This window comes from Hemicordylus capensis, chromosome 1 (genome assembly GCF_027244095.1).
Source record: "Hemicordylus capensis ecotype Gifberg chromosome 1, rHemCap1.1.pri, whole genome shotgun sequence".
Lineage (NCBI taxonomy): Eukaryota > Metazoa > Chordata > Lepidosauria > Squamata > Cordylidae > Hemicordylus > Hemicordylus capensis.
In genome coordinates, this window is record NC_069657.1 from 232,958,032 (window position 1) to 232,979,414 (window position 21,383).

The following is a 21,383-nucleotide window of genomic DNA, read 5'->3' on the forward strand; positions in this document are numbered from 1 at the left end:
CTTCTTGTCTTAAGCTGTTTGTTCAGCTATGAAGGCTAGACAGGTTGCCAAAAGCTGATGGCAATGCATACAATTCCAAATGTCTTTCTTAATCTTTACATTTGTATAGAGGTGGTGTCATTGCAGAATTGCAAGTTTAGATCAATTGTACTGCTTTCCCAATTCCAAACTGTACTATTTCACAGGATCATATCTATTCTGTAATAATTGCAACTGCATTTCTTTAGGTGTGCTTCTAGTGCACATATCTTTAGCTGCCTTATCACATGAATGCCACACTCATCAGTAAGAAGCAAGTTGTAATGTGTGGCATGAATATCACTTTGAATTCAAATTGCAACTCAACAGATCCAATACTTAAATAGATACCAAAAACTCATGAGAAATGAAAAATATTAACCTTAACTATATCATAAATAATAGAATCATATAAAGATAATGATGATAATTGATCATACAAAGTTACATTATTAATTAAAACATGAAATACACTACATAATATCCAGTCCAAAAGGGACTATATAGTCCATAATATATGACAGCATAACACATGATAGCAACCTGGTGATAAACAGTTTCAAACTGCTTTATCAAGTGTCCATATGTATTGTTTCTAATGAGAATCAACAATATCTTCACTGTGACTCAAAAACCATGTTGAAAACACTTTTAAAGACATGGATTAAATTCTCTTGTAATGCAATATATCCTACAAAAGATACATAATTAAACTAGTACTAACGACACAGTATGCTACATTTAAAACAGACAAAATTCCTCCACACTTATTTACTGGATAAAATACTCAGGTAATGTTAAATGTCCCTAAATTGCTAATAATCATGGGATTAACATACCTAAAATTATTAAAACGATTACACAACATCTTATAAGTGACAAAAACCAATCAATATTCCATAAGATCACTACTTGAAAGTGATTTCATCTGAAAAGAAGTTCTTCTCCCTGTAGGTAACTCATGAATTACTTCAAGAACTATAAATAACTATACAATCCTTGTATAGTTGTATATGCCATGTAGTTGTCTTTAGGTCATTCCCCTGAGTGAAGAAAAGCATCCATGTGTGTTGGAGCAGAAGGATCATGTTTTAGATTGGAGTGAGTTACAATATCTAAAGCCAGCTGACTGTTGGTTTTCTTGAAGTTGAACATTGAGGCAGAAAGAGCTCTAGCCTGAGCAGAAACTGCAGGGTTCCACAAAAAACATGCGTGTACACAATACTTGGCTGGTTGCTTACAGTAATTTGAGAGGAGAGAAAATGCTGACTTTGATCTTTGCTTTAATAGAGGCAATTATTGCTATAAGTAACTTTTATGTTTAAATTAGTGTCCTTTTAAATGCAATATTCTCCATCTAAACATTTATGAATGGCTTGGATAAAATTGTTGCATTGTTGTCACCATATATGATATTTTAACAGAACTAAACCTGAGAATATCAAGTGTTACTTTTCACTTCAGTACTGTGAAATAGTTAGAAGAGGTGAATGGATGGTGATACAATACAGACAAGCTGTTTTGAGAGAAAATAAAATATCATTTGAAGTAGCAACTTACTTTGGTTTCTGGGTATATTTTTAATTGTCTAATATATAGGATGAACAGGATGAGGGAGAAAAAACTGGAAGGCTTCTGTGAATGGCTTTCCCCCCTTTTTCTCTTTTGGTAAACTTCAGGTCGCTAGTGATGACCAGGTGAGTGGTTAACCTGTTAACTGCCAAATTTAGTCCAGTTGTAGGGATAGTGAAAGGAAAGTAGGCAGATTGGTTCTTACTAGAACAACTTGTTTCTGTTTCGCATCCCTGCCTTCCTCACTAGACTATTGCAAGGATGGGTGGACAGGATGGGTGGACACCATTTATGCCATTTTGAGAAAGAGCAGGATTAAAACTGTAACACTCTGGATATATATATCTTCTCTTAAATGTGTCGTGGCTAAATGTGGCTTGGGTTTCTGGAATACATTCTAATGTTATTCCATTCTCCTTACCTGATATTGCCATGCACAATCATTCTTCCCTACAAGGCATGGGGACAGGATGCATCCCCATGCCTGGTAGGGAATTGGCATTCTAGTAGAAACTTAAAAGTTGAGGGCACTCTAATTATAGATAGCCATTTTGCTTGATAGCAATGGATTTTTGTCTGGTATAGAACTTGAGAAGCTTGGTGAAATCTTTTAAGAGCTTATTAGCTCTTTCTGGTAGTGAGGGAAGGCAGAATTGCTGCAACCCTTACCAAATATTGCAGTTCTGTGTGATTACAGGCAAATCTCAGCATTCGTGGACCCGACACCCACAGTTTTACATATCCGTGGTTGGATAATTGGCACCTGACCTCGGCATAAGTGATAGAAATGGGCACTCAAAGGGCACTCTTAAGAGCTGCATATCCGTGGGTCGGGGGTGGGCAGAAATGACCTCAGAGGTAATTTCCGCCCACCATTTTGTGACTAGGAGCCATTTTGCAGCTTGTTCTGTTAAAGGGGGAAAAAGCTCTGAAAATCGTGATCCCCTCCAAAAAACCCCAGAGTTTGGCACTTTCAGGGGGCATTACTGGAGGCCTGCGGAATACAGTCGGGCACTTTATTCAGTCCCCCCCCCATTTTTGCCCATTTTATCTATGGTTTGGGGGCCTCTAGGAACCTAACCCCCGTGATCCCATTTCCCCAATTACTCGGTATTTGCGGATTCAGTATCCACTTGCTGGGAACAGAGCTCCTGCAAATACGTGGTTTTTCTGTACATGCAGAAAAGAAAAAGCAGTATTATCCTCTCTTAAGAACTAGGTTTATAATACTCTTCTACAGTTCACTGTGATTCTCAGTTACCTTTCTGAAAAACCAGATTGTTTTTGGATATTCTGGCAGCATTGGTACTTATCAGTGTTCTCTCTGATTTTTCCCCCCAACTGTGTGCGGAATGAGTTTTGTTCTGGGCAGCAGTATCAAGGCAGTGTGTGTGCACGTGCATTCAGAGTGGGGCCCTCCTGATTCAACCTGAGTGGGACCTAAAATTAACTGAGCGGACATTAAAAAACAAAACAAAACCCTGTGAGCTCATGCACGCCTTAGAGGGCACACTGGTACTAATCCATAAATGCAGCATGTACAAATTGGTATGCTTGGATATATTCTATATTCATTCGTACTAGACTGCGAGGCTTTGGTTGAGCTGTGGGAATTTCTAGACTGGCTTTGATTACAGTTACCTCTTAGTACGAGTAAAGTAGGATGAATGATGCATTGCCTTTGCTGATTCTTTATTCAAACAAAAAATTAATTGATTTCAAAGCTTTCTTTGAGGAAAACTGCCTCAAAGAGAGGAAGTTAGGATGTCTGAGATGGATTATGATGATCTCTTGAAGTAATGGAAAGGGGATTTTGGAGCCAAGGTTAAAGACCTGTATCTAAAACATCTCAAGACCATTGTCTATATAAGACAATGTTTCTGGTTTTTTTTACTGTATCCATCTAACTTTTTAACATGTTTTGTATGGACACATATTGCTTCTGCATTGAATATTTGCATAGCAGGTCTCAAGAAATCACTTGTTTAATTTTAAGCAATTTGGTTTATGCTGCTGGTCTTAGAGCAATTTCTCGCATTCACACCACAAAGTTGCACTTCCTCATTGTTGACTATGGACAGGAAAATGGCCCATGCAGCTTTCAGAGTATCTCTCCTACCCATCTATCTCTGTGGTAATTTGTAGTACATGGGAGCCACATCTTTCCGTTTAAATAATGTCCCAGCTTTGGCTTCCAGAAGCTATTCTGGAGACACCAGGGAGGGAACTTGGAACCTAGATGCTCTTCCCAGAGTGGCTCCATCCCCTAAGGGGAATATCTTACAGTGCTCACACATCAAGTCTCCCATTCATATGCAACCAGGGCAGACCCTGCTTAGCTAAGGGTACAAGTCATGCTTAGAGCCTGTAGTCTGTTCATGGTAAAGAAGTAAAATGATTATTCAAGTCCTAGCTAATCAACCCTATTATTTTTCATCTTGGCCTCAGGGTTGATTTGATTTAAATCAAACTGATTTAAATTGCTCCACAGGAGGACTCATTTTTAATGATTTAAATCACAATTAAAATTACTAGTCAGGAACATTCTGTTTAATCAGCATTTTCTATAAAAGTACATTCTTGTTGTCTAATATGACCTTAATGCATATTTAGAGGTGTAGGTTTCATTTTTAGAAGGTAGGTGCACACTTCTCATAATGCTCTTTCATTCGGGCAATCAACCTTGCTCAAGGTTGTCATTGTACTATTTGCGTTTTGCCTTTCTTACCCACAGGTACCGGAACTTCTTAAAAATATTCCCAAATGGGGTCTCTTTTACAGCATGCTGCCATGATAGGCATTTTTCCTTCAACAATGGCGCATACACTTGGAAAAGGTTTCCTCGGGACTGCATTCATTCTGTTCACTGTTGGTTTCACTTTCTGTGCCCTTCCCCACCCTGTGCATTTATATCCAGGCGCCTTCTCCTTGCTCATATCGACTCCATCTACCCAAGCCCTCTATTCATTAATTGCCCTTGTTTGTCTTAGCACTTTGGGGTGGGGGGGAGCAAGGGCTTGACTGTGTGTGCGTGCTGCATCTACACCACCTACAGAATAGGACTAATCAGGTCTTTTATCCCCGTATACTGCTGTTAGCATATTCACAAAATATAATTAGAAGTTATGATTAATATTCATGATGATATCTTTTACCTTGGTTCTTTATGAATTGTTTTTTAAAAAACAATTTAAAGAAATCAGATACAAATTTGTAAATATCAGATTTAAAATTTTTTAAAATCTATTTTTCTCAAACCTGCTTAGCCTACGTTTCACTCTCCTATAAACAGACATGGTTTCCCCTATTACTTCTGTGGATAGCAGGGCAGTACTTCTTTTTCTTTTCTTTTTTAAGGTGACGTGATGATTTGAATGCGTCTGTCAGTAAATAAATGCTTAATGTAGAATTACTAAGTGCTTTATCTGCTGAATGTCCAAGAACAAGGCATTACTTTGGTGTTATACACTGATATTGTTGTGCAAATGCATGGATCTAAGATGTTAGATACAATTCAGACATTGATTCTGTCTCTACTTTTTTTCACCGTGTTGTAAATATAGGTGTGCATTTGTAAGTGTTGTAAATATAATTGTAGGTGTGCAGAGGTGCAGTTTGCCTGGGGTGAGTCATCGTGTCTTCAGCTGAACACGGAAACTGTCTGCTGCAACTGCTCTGGTGCTGTTTCCCAGTGCCAGAAAGTATGCTGCAGGGCCAGCACAGCTACCTCTCCGATCTTTTAAGAGCATGAGATGGAGCCTTGAATGCAGCTTTGCTATCCTAGCTCCCTCTCCTGGCCTTTCAAAAATGAGTAGCACACTGTGTGGCTGTCTTCATGGCTTCTTTTGACCTTAGGCTATTAGGCCTGAGGCTGTGGATAATTCCATAGTGCTCTTTGTAGATGGGAAAAGACAGATGTGCTGCTGGTTGGGAGGCCATAGAGAAGTGATAAGGAAAGAAGGATGCAGGATAGACACAGCTTCCTTATCTGTTGGCAAGGTGGTGTTAAATTGAGTCAAATACAAGTTGTGCAAAGAGAGGGTGTATTCTAAATAGTAAAGATGTAATGGTGTCTAGCAGGTGGACTGAAGAGAGAAAGTTTGTAAGAGTATGCTTAAAGGAGTGTGCTCCCCCCCATCCTTTTGAAAATCCACCACTATCTGTGATTAACTATTTTTATCTGAACTAATAAGATCACTCCTATGTCATCAGCAAGGAGACAGACTGAGTTACGCTGTTATGCTTGGATGCCTGTCAGAAATGTGAGTCATCCCATGATGATGGTGCACAATGGGAATTTGCGTTCATTGTGTACTGTGCATGGAATCCCTTGAGTCATTAATCATTAAGTGGTTGGCTTGATTTTGAACCAGTCCTGTCACCAGCAACCTTTTCTCCTGCAATTTCCATAGAGTGCAGCCAGTGCAGACCGAGGGAAGAGCTGTTCTATTTAGGCTTTATGCTCAGAAAGCCTAATACACTTGCTCTAAATTGAAATAACTCAACTGAAATGACAAGCTTGCTTGCTACTTGTTGAAGTTTTAAAGTGTACTGAATGTCTTTGAGCAATTCCCTTGTCCTTACTGTCTGTCGTACAATACATAAACTGCCAATACTAGCAACAATGACAACGGGACGTTTGTTTCTCTGGCCATAATTAGGCCAGTGTATGTTAAGAGAGTTGATTTTGTTTGGTTAAAAGTTTACAGGGGCCCTTTGTAATTGCTGGCAGCAAATCAGTACAGACAGTGAAGATGAAACAAGGAAACAAACAGGAATCTGTCAAATCCCTGAATGGGAAAACTTTGTCAGGGCATACTAAAGGTTGTGGAGATGTTGTTCAATGCTATAAGCAAGGTTGCAAACAGGTGGAAAGATCGGATCCTTAAACACCACATGGGTTACTGCACAAACAGTTTTCTTTTCGCATTAATAGCAGCTAAGAAAAAAAGCATCAGGTTGAAGAAAAAACCCTCAGATTGAAATATGTAAAACATTGTAAATGGACAAACTACTGTGTGTGTGTTATTTATATCCCGCTTTATCGGATGGGCTCGAGCAGTTTACAGTGTTTTTTCTAAAGATTGATAATCATTAGCTATGTACACAAAAAGCCATTTTCATGGATTCTGTTACATTCTCTTGTGCATTGTTACATAAAGATGTTGCTGAACTACAACTCCCAATTTGTACAATTGTACAATTTATTGTGGCTGGGGCTGATGTGAGTTGTAGTTCAGTAACCTTTGGAGGCCCCCAGGTTGGGAACCATGCTCTAGAGCATGTGAAATTGTAGCAAAGGGCATATGGGAATGCATAGAGAGTTCTCGTGGTTGCTAAGAGTCGACACTGACTTGACGGCACTTAATCAATCAGAGAGTTTTCCGTCCTCTTTTAAGTCACCATAACAAGAGAGGAATCAAAGTTTTCAGGTCTTAGAGGGTGGATACTGAACAGCCTCAACCCCAACAACAACCCCAATTTATTTTAGAGCTTTATCAGTGGGTGCAAACAAAGGCTGCTTGAAGGCAAATGTACTGTAAGTTTTGAGAGCAAGAAGAGCAACAGAATGAAGTTGCTAGAACAGCATCACCCTATCCCACTCTTAGAATGTGCAGGAGAGACAGGAGAAGTTCACTTCTTCAAACTCTTGTCCGGAGAGACTATTGGACTAAAACTGTGACCCTTACAACTACTACTTGTGTTAACTACACTGTGTTGGTTGAGCAGGGGAAGGAGTCCTAAGATGAAACTCAAAGTTAGTCCCCTTTCACATGTGCTCCAGTCCCAGTCATGTGGAAGCTGCTTCCCTGTAGTCAACCTCATGTTTCAGGGGCATATGTGAATCATACTACTGCAGGATCAATTGTTTGGATCTTTCCAAGGCATTTGTTAGCTGACTGGATAAAAGCTATGCAATTATCTTTGCTGAAATGGTTGCAGGATATGTGTACATTCTTGGAGCATGAGGGCATGCCCCATGGGAGCAGCTGAGAATGGGAAGAGAGGGCCTTAAAAACTGTCAATTCTAGAACTGTACTATCTAGTGATCTGAAATTTTGTAGTGTGCTTAGAAATAAGTGTAGATTGTCAGGATGGTGCTATGGTAACAGATAGTCTGCCAAGTTGAAGCGCTGTGTGCTGGATCTGGCACTGGTTTGGAAATTAATGGAAAACCTGAATACAGTTGCTAGGTGGGGCACCCTAAAACACTTAATAGGTTTTTTTTGCCCAACCAATAATGAACATAATAGTGTTGGTTGCCAGGCAACCTCTTACTTAGCTTGTCTGGGCAGCATAAGTAATAGTGCCAGGAAGGGTTGACTTCCTTGCAAGCACAATTTCACTCACTGAAAACAAAAACATTTTTGTTTTAAGTAATCACTGCACTGACTATTTTTGTACTACCTTAAAAAAAAAATCAGTGCACTACACAAAAGTAATGTACAGCATGTCTCTCTAAAAAATGAAATGTTGGTGTCACCTCCCTCCCCTGTGCCTAAATTGGAAACAATTATGACATAACTACCTGACTGACTGAACTGGTGTATTGAACGTTTAAAATACTTTTCCTAAATGGCTAGGAGACCTGATTTCATGGCATGAAGCTTGTAGGGTTCACAGAGATCTTGGGCTCACCTGTGCATACATCCGAGGTAGCTGGGCACCATGTTGCTCCATTACCCAACAGGCACCAACCATGCATGTGCAATGGGAAGGATCCCAATTTGCAGCATGAATGATGCAGAAGAGTCTGGTGTCTCTGGTGTGTGGTGAAACCTCTGAACAGGTCTAGCACTGCCCAGGTTATTTCTAGACTGTATTTTGTCTCATTGTAGAATCTAATTGACTTGCCTGAAATGGGGACAGTTGTTACCTGACCTGTAAAAATCTGATAAACAGTCTTATATATTATGGGATTCAGTAGCCTCTATGCCAGTCATTACCAAGTCAGAAGGCTACAGGAATTGATGGAATAGCTACAGAAATTTGGCAGGCAACAGAAGAAGAATCAGTCAAATATGCCAGAAAATTTGGAGGTTGGCACAATGGCCAACAGATTGGAAGAGGTCAGTCTACATACCCATACCAAAGAAAGGAGACTTAACAGATTGTGTAAACCATCGCACAATATCCTTAATTTCACATGCTAGCAAAATAATGCTCAGGATCATCCAACGCAGATTTAGAGCCGTACGTGGAAAGAGAAATGCCAGATGTTCAAGCTGGTTTCAGTAAAGGCTGAGGAACAAGAGACATCATCGCTGATGCACGCTGATAATTGAGAAAGCCAAAGAATACCAGAAACAGGTCAATATGTGTTTTATTGATTACAGAAAAGCCTTCAATTGCATTGAAAATGTCATGCTCTGGAATATCCTTAGGAAAATGGGCATCCCAGAACATATCATTGTTCTCATCAGAAACTTATACACCGGACAGGAAGCCACAGTCCAGACAGAACATGGTGAAACAGACTGGTTCCAGATTGGCAACGGAGTAAGACAAGGCTGTATACTTTCTCTTTCTTTATTAAGTGTATATGCTGAACATACTGTATATTGAGAGAAACTGGATTGGAAGAAGATGAGCGTGGTTTTAAAATTGGAAGAAGAAATATCAATAACATGCGTTACACTGATGACACCATTCTGATAGCTGAGAATGGGAATGACCTGCAAGCTCTAGTAATGAAAGTCAAGGAGCACAGTGAATAAATGAGACTACAATTAAATGTAAAGACTAAACTGATGACAACAGGTACAGCAGCCAGCCTCAGAATTGACAATGAAGACACTGAAGTGGTGGAAATAGCTACATCCTAGCTATTTAATAATAGCTATTTCTGCCTTTTAGGATCGACCATCAACAGTAAAGGATCCAATAGTCAAGAAATACGCTGCAGACTAGCACTTGGTAGGGTTACAATGAAGGCTTTGGAAAGGATATTTAGATGCCATAACATGTCTATACCTACAAAGATTAGAATTGTTCGGACACTGGTTTTCCCCATGACACTCTATGGATGTGAAAGCTGGACTTTGAAGAAGCAAGATAGAAAAAGCATTGATGCTTTTGAACTTTGGTGCTGGAGAAGACTTTTGAGGAGACCATGGACAGCCAGGAAAACAAACAAATGGCTCATAGAACAAAACCAATCCGGAATTTTCACTTGAGGCACAAATGACCAGGCTCAAACTATCACGCTTTGGACACATGCGAAACCCAGCTCCCTTGAGAAGTCCATAATGCTGGGAAAAGTTTTTTTCTTTATCACATTTTTTACAGCCCAAAACGCGAGTTCTCTGGGCGGTTTACAAGACAATAAAAACCAATACATAGATTAACACCAATAAACCAATACAAAGATTTAAACGTCAAAAGAAACAGAAGAAGACGATGACCAGCAGCAAGGTGGATGGACTCGATTAGGACAACAATGAATGCACCATTGAGAGGCCAAGTTGAAGATGGATAATCCTGGAGAGAATCTATCTATATGGTTGCAAAGAGATGACACTGACTTGACAGCACTTAATCAATCAATCAATCAATCAATCAGCCTCTATTCCTAGCCAATTGGTTGGGAATTTAATAATCCATACAATGTTAATATGCTTTTGTTGCCCCTCATGGTTATGTTCTGAGGCTCAGAAGAGGAATAACAATGTGCTCCAAAAATGATTTTATTTGAAAGGCTTAGAGAAAAGCAAATACTTTACATCCGTGTGCCTTTTTATAATGCAGAATATTTAGAAGAAAAGAGGCTTTAGTTATAGTTTATAATGATTGATTTAGAATGTATGGACTAATACTAAGACTAGCATGGTTTCTTCTTCTTGGTTTCTTCCAGGGATCACTTGAGCCCATTTTGTCACTGTGATAGAACCTTTAAACAAGGAACCTCCAAAGTATTTATCAGAATCTACAGGCAAGGATCTTTGGTGTTAAGGGTAGCTACTGGGGTTTTTAGAAGTAGGCAACATAGCTTTATCAAACACTTACTTATCTGTCGTCTTTGTAGCCTCTGAGAATTGTATCTACCAAGGATGTAGCAAAGTTGAAGTGGGTCCTGGAACAAATAGTGACTCCTGCGTCCCCTGCCCTCTTCTCCTTGCAACCCCCCCCCTTTTTACTGCAGAAGAACTATATGGACATGGTGAAAAACAAAACATTTGCAGTATGTCCTTGCTCTTGTGCAAATAATATCACACATATTCAGCACTCTGCTCAGGAGCCAGCAGCTTGCGAATGAGGCAGGAGAGGAGTAAAGAGCAAACTTTTCCAGCCATTGTGGGCCCAGGGACGTTTGTGTTCCCACCTTATTCAATTATAGCTACGCTCCTGGCATCCACGCTTGCACTAATTTTCAATAGCCTGTTCATAAACTTCCCACAAAACAGTGATGGATTTTCATCCATCATTTTGGGCTATAGAGAACACTGGTATCCATGCATCACTGATACCCACTTCCATTTTAATTTATTAATTTATTCATTAACTTACATTTATATCCTGCTCTTCCTCTGAGGAACTCAGAGTGGTGTACATAGTTATTTTTATCCTCACAATAGCCCTGTGAGGTAGGTTAGGCTGAGAGATACATCACTGGCCCAGAGTCACCCATTGAGTTTCATGGTTGAATGAGGATTTGAACTCGGGCCTTCCTGGTCCTAGTCCAGTACTCTAACCACTATACAGTACTGGCTCAAAATGTCAAAATGTTGTTTTAAGATAATATGGTTTAGTGTCTGAGTCCTACCAGGAGTAGCACAAATGACTGTGCAAGTATTGTATGAAACTTTGGTGCATTTTAGAATAATGTGTGTAGTTAATATGTACAAATAAAATTAATAACAAAAGACAAAATCTAAACAATTTACCTGAGGAATATATTCCATTCTTGATTGTTCCCATATTGAATGAGCAATGCAGTGGCCCAGCTACAATAGAAGTTAGAACTATGTACTTTATGATAGAGGCAGGAAACGTGGTATGCAGAGGTGCCCTGTGAAGTTCAAATTCAGATAGGGCAGCATTCCTAATAAGCGTGTCCTCTTCCTAAAATTGTCAGAATGTGAAGGGCCAAGCTGGATATTACATTAAACCTATTGTCGAGTTTTGTTAATCTTCCCTCTAGAATAGTGGCCAGAGGCGTAATCTAGATAGGAACCATGGTGCTGGAGTAGAGCTTTTTAATTGTGTACCTTTTTTACCACCAAGAATAACCTCTCAAAGTGATTTTTTGTCCCAAAGGTGCCATTTACTTCAGTGGCACTTGCTAGGGATGTGCACGGAACAGGTGAGGGCTATTTTGATGGCGGGGGGGTGGCTTTAAGGGTGGGGGTGGGTGCATTTCAAGGGTGGGGGTAGCTGTGCTTACCCCCCACCACCTTCCCCCCGCCAACACGCAAGTATGTAAGAGCCCGTTGGGGTGGCAGCGTACTTCCCTGCTGCCCCATGCCGCTGTTTACTGGATGTCACCGGAAGTAGCAACGGCGGCTGCATGTGTCACGTGTTGCATGCATGCACCCGCCATTGCTACTTCTGTTGACATCTGGTGAACAGCAGCACAGGGGCAGCAGGGAGGTATGCTGCTGCCCCATGGGCTCTTACCTCTGACCCTCTGTGACTCTGGACAGGCCCTGCAAATGCTCATGTGCCTCCCTTTTTACTGTTCCTTATAACCTTCAATTTAGCTGTTTTCCAGTTTTATTACTCAGGCTTTTATGTATTTCTGTCTTTTCATGTCTTTTAACTTTATTACATCTGTTTTTATGCCCCCCTCATTTTCTTTTCCACCTCTCCTCCTTCTTCTCCCTCCCTCCCTCCCTTTTTTTTTTTTTTTTGGCCTTTCATGTGTTTTTATGACTTTTACAATTTCTCAGGCTTTTAGGCCCTCATGCTTTTAGTGTATTACCTACTATTTTTAGTCCGTTTTGTATTTATATGTACCATTTTATATGTAATCACCTTTTATCTACTCTCACTTTTAACATGTAATCACCCTTATGGTCTATGACCATAATAAAGACTGATTGATTGATTGAATGGTTTAATACCATGATTTGGCCCTAAGCCCCACGGAGTTCAGAAGCGTTTACTCCCAGTTAAATGTATTCTGTAAGACTTACTTTGAAGTATATTGGGAATGCCTCCCTATCTTACCTTAGGCTTCTCACCCTTGGTGTATACATAGAACTGTGCTTTTGTCACAAAGTGCTCATTTGGTTATTTGCTAAGGTGCTGTGCAGTAGTAGCAACCCTTACATTTGTACTTTGTGCCTGTGGAAGGAGGAAAATGAGGTTGCTTGCTTGTATCCATGCACCTTCTGAGCCAGATGATTGCTTGCTGAGTCAGGAACTGCAGCTCCCAGCAAGCAGAGCGTCGTAAATTATGACTGCCCTCCCTTTCCTAGCATACATTCTGCTGAGGAACCTTGAAAGTAAGGTGTGGAGGCTGGGGGGAAATGCCTTTTGCAGATTGGAACTGGAAGGCCAAAAGTTTGCTGAGAGTATCTCTGCTGCTGTCATTCGGAAAGCTGTGACCAAAAGTACCTAGTAGCAGAAGAAGCAAAGGTAATTCCTGCAAGCTCTGTTAGTGAACCTTTTCCTGTGAGTTGTGGCCACTCCCACAAGCTGAACTTTCGGCAGAGCAGGATCTTTTTTAGTATGACAAAACCAGAAGGATTTTAAAGGAAATGAGCCGATCTATCTTTTGGACAAACTGGTTAAAACCTTGAAGAGAAAGTCTGGATGTTTAATAAAGGGACTTCTCTAGCCAGTATTGGTGTAGAGAGAGTGCTGTGCTCCATTTTTCCCCCATCCCCGTGGATTTCGGATACAAAACCTAAACAACAATCTCTGCAGCCATGCAAACAGAAGCAGAATGCTTCAGTCCTGATGCTCAAATACTGGTAAGGGGAAAAAAATAATTGTTTCAATTTTTGCAACATGTATTTGTCCAATCTTCTGAGCATTTTGCAGCTGAAATACATTTAATATAGTTGTACCTTACTATTTTGTAAACTTAAATAGTATTGCAAACCTTTGAGTTGTGTATGTATTCTCTGCCTTTGGAATCCCATAAAAAACCTGAAGGGTAAATTGGTCTTCAAGTGAAGATCTTTGGGTGATTTTTGTGTAATGGAGAACTCAGATTAGTTTGACATATTATTGTGAAAGTTATATGCACAGCAAATCAATATTTTAAAATTCAAGTGTGTATCTAGAATATGTATGGGGATGCGCATCCAATACATATCCTATTGAAAGTGTAGATAAATCGTATCTGCATTCAAATGTGTATTTGTGTGTCTGGCTTTTACAAATGCTTTCTGATGCAACAAGTGATCACAGGTGAATTTGCTGGTCTAAGACCATAAAGAAAACTTAGTACTACTACTACATGTGAAAACCCTGTGTTGGTGTGTAGGTCTCCTTATTTGGGTTGGGGTATCTGACTCCATGGACAGCTGAGCAGCCCTCTGATCCAGGAAGTACCCAGCTGAAGCATAGGAGTTGAGCTGGTTCTGAGAACTGCTTAGCTCATGGCTGCAGCAGTAGCTGTCTACAGTGGCTTTGGGAGTGGAAAAGTTTGTTGTGTGAGAGCTACTTCCGTACCATTAGCTTTTTTTCCTTCTGGTTTTTGTTTTGTTTTGTTTTTGTTTAAAGACAGCAGCTCTTATGACAGTGCTTCTAGTGCTGGGTCTGGTGGTTTGACCCTGTCTCCTAAACCACTTGGAAGTGTTTAACCTACTTTGTACAGGCTGATGCTTGTCTGTCTCTCAACATTCTGTTTTATAATGCTTGTATTGCACATCTTACTGTTGTTTGCAAAGTTGGGAGCATTTGTAAGAAAGTCAAACTTCACCTGAGCTGATTTACAAGGTGTCTTGTCTTGTATTTGATCTGCAGTGATGGAGACTTGCTGGAATCTGAGCACAACAGTTTCCTGAAAATTGTGTAAGCCCCTCCTTTATGGATCAACTTGGTTAGCTACGGTTAAGCTGGAATTTGGATAACAGGCTTTGGGAGTCGAATTTTAAGATAGGGAGTGAGTGAGTCTGAAGGATATTTTTTGGATGCCATAATATGCCATGAGTAAGTGGAGAAGCACAGGTTAGCTCTAAAACAAAATAGCACATGCCATCTTACTTGTGTTTGCAGTGTTTTGTGCATATTAAGCAGATGGAGAGCATAAGATCTTTTGTGTTCATTGCAGCAAATCTTGCTGCTGCAGCTTTTTGAAACTTAATAAAAGCTAAACTGACTAGACTAAACTCTGACCTCATTTACTTCTAAATAGCTAGCTTGCCTCTGAAACAAAACTCATGAATAATTCATAGTGAAACTGCCAAAATGGCTCAATCCCTTTTGTGGCAGTGTTCATTGTGAAAAGAGGGTACACAGGAAAGCTTTTAAATTTCAGTTTTCTCTTGTGTGGGTTAAATATATAGAAGTAGGAAGTAATAGGCTCAGAGCTCCTGAATTGGTCTTATGACAAAGTGCACACATTGCTCAAGTGAAGCTTGAACTTCCACCCAAACCAGTGATACTAGCAACGTACACAGCTTAGGTTGTTTGTCTTGGAACTAGAATAAGCCTGTTGGCAGAATTGGGGCTACCTCAACCTTTTCTTCAGCTTTTTTGTTTGGAGTTTTCTGCAGATTTGATTGTACTGTTTTGCATGTTTGGGGAATTCCAGGCCCTTTATCTGTACTTGCTTGCTTTCTGTCTTGGTCACTTTCCAACTTTTGTTGGTGCCACTCACTGCTGCTTAGAAGAGAAACGGTATACTGTTGATATGGGCACCTATTTCAAAATAATGCAGAGTGGATGCAGATGACCAACTTACCATGTAGTTGCTTGGTAATCTGTACATCACATATGTGATGTATTTTTTATTTTTTTTAAATCTGCCATACATGCTTCGTTTTTACCCAGTGGAGGTTTTTACCCTAATTTTGTCCAGTGCAGGGTACTTTCATTATTCTATGCTACTGGATAGTTGTATACAGTAATTTGAAATGTTTTTGATCAGGTAGGGGGTGGGTGGAATGGAGAGTGAGTGGGGGATCTTTACTTATAAAAACCATAGACATACTTGTGTATGTGTTTTGAATGGGTGTGTACATGTGGTGTGATGAGGGGGTTGGGCATGTGTATGTGTAATTAATCTTGCTTTTAAGAGATAATAGTTAATATTTAGTGATTGTGAGTTAGAGTTTTTCCACAGATTCACAAATGCAAAATACATGTAGATGTAATTATGCATATAAGAGATTGGTCTTAAACTCCCATTCAGTCATGCAATTAGGAAAATAGGAAGCTGCCATATATTGAGTCAGACCATTGGTCTATCTAGCTCAGTATTGTCTTCACAGACTGGCAGTGGCTTCTCCGAAGTTGCAGGCAGGAATCTCTCTCAGCCCTATCTTGGAGAAGCCAGGGAGGGAACTTGAAATCAGGAATCTCTCTCAGCAACCAGGAATCTCTCTCAGCCCTATCTTGGAGATGCCAGGGAGGGAACTTGGGACCTTCTGCTCTTCCCAGAGCAGTCCCATCCCCTAAGAGGAATATCCTACAGTTCTCACACATCAAGTCTCCCATTCCTGTACAACCAGGGTGGACCCTGCTTAGCTAAGGGAACATCATGCTTGCTACCACAAGACCAGTTCTCCTCTCCTTGTAGTTAACACTACAAAGAAGCAAGATTTTTAAAAAGTTGTATTCAAACATATCCCAGCCCCCAAATCAGGAATATGCTTTGTTTAAAATATTGCATATGTGTTTGGAAGCCAATTTAAACATCCTTCTCTGTGTAAGTTAACTTTTAACACTGTGCGAACATAATAAACCATCTACATTTATAAAGAAAGAATTAGAAAATAGTAACAACACATTGTAGCAAAGCACAGAGGTAGAATTAACATCTTTAAAGCACAGCAACAGGTCACATCACTATCTACAGCAGCAGCTACCATGGAGTACTACAAAACCAGGTGGAGGGCAGCTTTAACCTTTTACCCTGTGCCATTTTCCCACCAAAAAAGCACTTGCACAGCCCCAACACAGCCTAAAGATACCATTTGCTGTACTGGCACCTTTAAGGGAATTTTTGGCAGGGAAATTGGGGCAGAGGATTAAACCACCTGTTCTGCAGTCTCAGTCCAGCTCAACCCCCCAGCTGCCACTGTAAAGGAAGGGGGGGGGGAATGCAGGAGACAATGTGTTTAACATCTAGTCTAATTTTGTCCTGGTTATCCATTGACTTTTGTTCTTACTCTGGCTAACCTTGTTTTACAGGCTGGCAATCAAAATATTTGCTACTTACCAAATATCAGTAATTTGACATTGATGTTTAGTTTTCAAATATATCTGTTTATATTTTAAAGTGGTGTTTTACTAAGATGTTTAATAAAAAGAGGTGGAAACAATTACCCCATATTATTAAAAGCAAAAGCTGTTTACCATGAACATCTTATTCAGCATGTAAATAGGCAATGTCAGCACAATAAAATTGAAACAGGTGTTCCAAAATGGTTGGTAAATTCCTCTGGTGTGCACAAAAAGCTTACAGTGGAAACATGTAACATATTCATGTTGGTCTATTTTTGGCATATGGATGTTAAGTGAGTGTAATCAGTATATTTATTTATAGATGTAGTTGCTGAAGGAAACCTGTTTTTCACGTTGGCCTTCTCTTGCCTGTTGCTTATTCTCTGTATAAGTCTGTACATTCTTTATACTCATTAGTTCCTCTGCTAGGTACAGAAATAATAAATTTTCAAGTACCTTCGAGACAAAAATGGCAAGTAGCTGTGCTGGTCAATTAGAAAACAATCCAAATCTAGTAGTGCAATGCATGTTTTGCTAGGTTCCACTAAAATGTCAAACGAGTGATCAAATATTTAAGTTCTTTAGAACTGTTGTTTAGCCTAGATGTTCAGTAAAACATGGGAGGTGTGGGGAGAGAGGAGGAGGCTCAGTTCAGATGTAATGCAGAGCCAGGATCTAACCCTGGTTTTGTGGCATCCCTTACACCTTGGGCATGCACTCTGCTGCCTCCTCCTCTTTGCATACAAGAGGAGAAAGGATTTTTCTTCTGATTCTGGCTTAGGAATAAGCCAGGATTTCTCACTACACCTGAACTGAGTCATACTGACTTAGTCAGTCCGCGATTGGGGAAACCGCGATTGGCGAGGGACAACTGTATTATGGGACATGATGTAAGAGCCCCATCATCTATAGATTGCAACAGGTGGTGTACAGAAGATGGAATACAGGAAGTGTAATGCAGATCGAATTATGCTGTGATGGTAAACAGTTGTACCAAGGGCTTTTGAGACAGAGAAGAAATGGTAATTCTACTTTTTTGGAATGTAAATGTCAGGGATAATTTGTATCCATTGTGCTAAGGGACACTTTGTATCCATTAAACACATGGTTGCCTTACATGGCAGAAAGCAGAGGTGAAGAAAAATATGGTTGTCTTTATCTGTTGTGGATTAATATTTACAAGCTCCTTAAGGACAATCAACAAACCCTTTGGAAAAATGTCCTTGTGTCACAGTGTTCCAGTGATATGACATACTTTGCTTATAATATAGTCTCCTTCTATAAACCTTATGAGAATGCTAATGGTATTTTTTTAAGTGACAGCATAAAGTACTGTTTTGGAATGCTACCACTGACTAACATTTTACATTAAAGCCTGCCTGCTTCTCCACCCCAGCTAAGGAATGCTTTGCACGTGTAAATTTAGTTTTTATTCTTTTCTTTTGGTAGGCTGAAGCCAGACTTGCAGCAAAGCGTGCAGCACGAGCTGAAGCACGGGAAATCCGAATGAAAGAACTTGAGAGGCAGCAAAAAGAGGTATATTACGGGTGTTTGTGAGTCTTCATTTTCTCCCTTGACTTTCAAGTTCACATTCCAAGAATTACTTATCAATCCATTGAAATAGACAGGGGGGAAACTGTCCTTTTGAAAAGCATATTTGAGGTTGTGTGCAGTGGTGTGTTGAGGCACGGACCACGGGGCGGGGGTCTGTGGCCTCCTGCCTCCTGGGGGGCCTCCCCAGAACCCTGATGCCCCACCACTGCTGCCCAGCCCCTGCTGTGTGCACCACCACTATTTCCGACTTGCCGCTACTATTTCCCCCTCTTCACCACCTGGGGAGTGAGCAGAGCAGGCCACTCCACCCCAGGCGGCAGCAGGCTCAGGCGGGCCTCCTTGGCCTGTGCAATTCAACCTTCTTGGCATGCACAGTTGGAGTATGGAGCATTGCATCCCTTGACGTCACAGGATGTGACACTACAACTGTACAAGTCCACAGGCCAAAGACGCGCGCCTGTGCCCGCCGCCACCAGGGTGTGTGAGGCCTGCTCCTCTCCTTTCACCCCATCCCCCCAGCAGTGAAGAGGGGGAAATGGCGGTGGTGCTTGTGGCAGGGACCAGGCAGCAGTAGTGGATCACCTGTGAGGGCCTGACGGGGGGGGGCCCTCCAGAGCACTTCAGCCCCAGGTCTAGGTGCCAAAAACACCTAGATGTGCCCCCAGTTAAGCGTAAGGATTATCTTTCAAGATCTGAAAGAAGTTGAAATGTGTAGCAGTGTAATTCATCTCGTTATGTAGAGCTGAACTGGGATATGTTTAATCTTACTGTTTGAAATAGTATCATAAAGCTGAAGCAACTTTCTCTTAATTTAGATCTAAATTGTATAGAAAGAGGGGGGGAAACCTTTGAGACGCTTCTAAGAAAGCGTCTTGTTTGATTTGACAGCTGTTTGATCACCCTTCAGCAAACTGAAATAAATAAAAGAATGTGATTCAGCCTTTACAGGTTGTGTTGGCATTCTACCTTGTAGCACTTGTCGGGAAGGTGGAAATGCCAATATTGTCCTTATATCCCTATTAACTTATGAGGAGATGCCCCAAAGGTAGTGGACCTACCAGGCCCTTCTGTACTTCCAGACTGAAAGAGTAAAGAAAGGAACTGCTCAGACAGGCATCCTTAGGAGGCTGCTGCAGACGTAGCCATTGGATCTTTCCCGATCATGGCCCCAGCATAATCTCTGCTTCATTGTGGCCTAGCTCTGGGTGGATCCCTGGCTAGGACTTGTGCGACAGTTTGGGGAGAAAACCTCCTGTGGTTTTTCCTGGCTTGGAGCAATGCTGTATCTGGCTAGGTATGGTGAACTGTTTGGGTTGTGGGGGGCTTACTAGGATACAGGCAGCATCTTTGGTTGATCCCTGGAGTTTTGTGTTTTAACATGTGCAGAGGCTTCTGTGCCATGCCCTTTGTTGTGCAAGCCTGAGCTGGATGATGTTTCTATGTCTCTAATTCAAATAGAAGGGCCAATGATGGTGTGGTTGTGGTTATGGTATCTGCACTAATGTAGGAACCACATTTGGATACAGCTAGTTTTGTTTTCCTCACTTCTCAAAATCACTTCTTCACAATCTCCTGGATGCAGCTGATCCTATGCAGCATTTTTCTGTGACAAGTAACTGAAATTGTATGTGCATTGCAATGAAAACTAAAGTCACTGGTAAATAGCATTGGAGATGGGATGGCTCTAGTGCTTTCTACTTAACAGCTGAGGAGCTGCTCTTACTTTATCAGGTTCATTCTGCTGATGAATTTACAATCAATACTTGCTGGAGGATAACATGACAGGAGCATCTGTAGGGAATGTGTACAGTATTAGCACAGACAACTAGGCCGATGACAGCAGTCACAATAGTATTCTCCACATCAGTTTGCTTCTTGTATCTAGCCAGTAATTAATATTTTTAAGCATGCTTTTTCAAGACTTCAGGCTTAGCTATAAATTATAAGTGGCTTGATGGAGAGCATTTCCACTATAACTGTTGCTTCTGTTTGAGTGGAATAATCCTTTGTAGACTTAGCCAGAAGGTTTGTGTGTCTGGGAATATTTATATCTGCCTGCTGTGCCATCCTGAATAATAGGACTTCCTAAACAGCATTAGAACATACGCTAGTAAATAAATATAATGACCCTGCCTGTGAAAATGCTTGTGGACATAATGCAAGTATTAGATATGCTAGTAAAGCTTACTAAGCTCTGATTCAGATATGCGCTTCAGGAACCCAAAGAAGTGAGGTCCTTGAATTCTTCTCCAACATGGATTAAAATGTAAGACAGATACCCCCCCCCTCCAATTTTAAGCCTGGCCTGCCTGGCTGGTCATGTGATAAGGAGGCCAGCAGTAGTGCTGCTACAAGTAGAGGGGCAGTTTCTCCCTCCTTCCCTTTCCAACTCCCTGGCACACTGTGTAGGCGCATGAGAAGTTTCTGGTTGGGTGACTTGGTAAGGCAGATTAGCTTGGAAAATAAGCAGAACTATTGCTAAGTTTATCTGGAGATTGCTTGTGTGTTAAGTCAATCCAATATGATCCCAGGGGAAGTCATCCATCTTTAATCAGTGTATTATTTTTGTTACTTAAGCACTCTGGGCATCTAAGACCTTCCCACTTTCTAGATTCAGAATGTTTTTCTAATCTCAAACGTCCTAAAATGTTATCAGTTTAAAAACAAAAAAACCCACTAGTCCGATCTGATTAAGGATTTTCTGACATTTCAGTGAGCAATTATAAAATTAGAGAATTATTTCTTCGTAACAGAAGATTAAACGGTATAAATGGATCAGTCTTGACTAACACAAAAGAATAAATGATGAAATCAATATGAATATAAGTAATGACTAAAAACCGAGAAAAGTCTTAATCCTGGTTTTAATAGCACAGCATTGGCAATTAGAAAATAGG

The 21,383-nt window shown here is 40.6% G+C and overlaps 1 protein-coding gene across 43 annotated transcripts in view; it reads left to right on the top strand.

The window, feature by feature from the left end:
- The window catches only part of LRRFIP1 (LRR binding FLII interacting protein 1), a 159,190-nt gene that overhangs the window by 60,385 nt on the left and 77,422 nt on the right, over nucleotides 1–21,383 (top strand). For 30 of the 43 annotated variants that reach the window (XR_008313028.1, XM_053283265.1, XM_053283243.1 and 27 more), the window contains exon 2: nucleotides 18,382–18,468. Coding sequence is in view for 42 of the 43 variants with exons in the window: in XM_053283265.1 (XP_053139240.1) it covers nucleotides 18,382–18,468 (87 nt within the window). In the remaining variant the exon portion in view is untranslated. Of the gene's footprint in view, nucleotides 1–13,006; nucleotides 13,509–14,100; nucleotides 14,196–18,381; nucleotides 18,469–21,383 lie in introns of those variants that run through there. The other 13 variants (XM_053283250.1, XM_053283275.1, XM_053283279.1 and 10 more) reach the window with 9 other exon arrangements.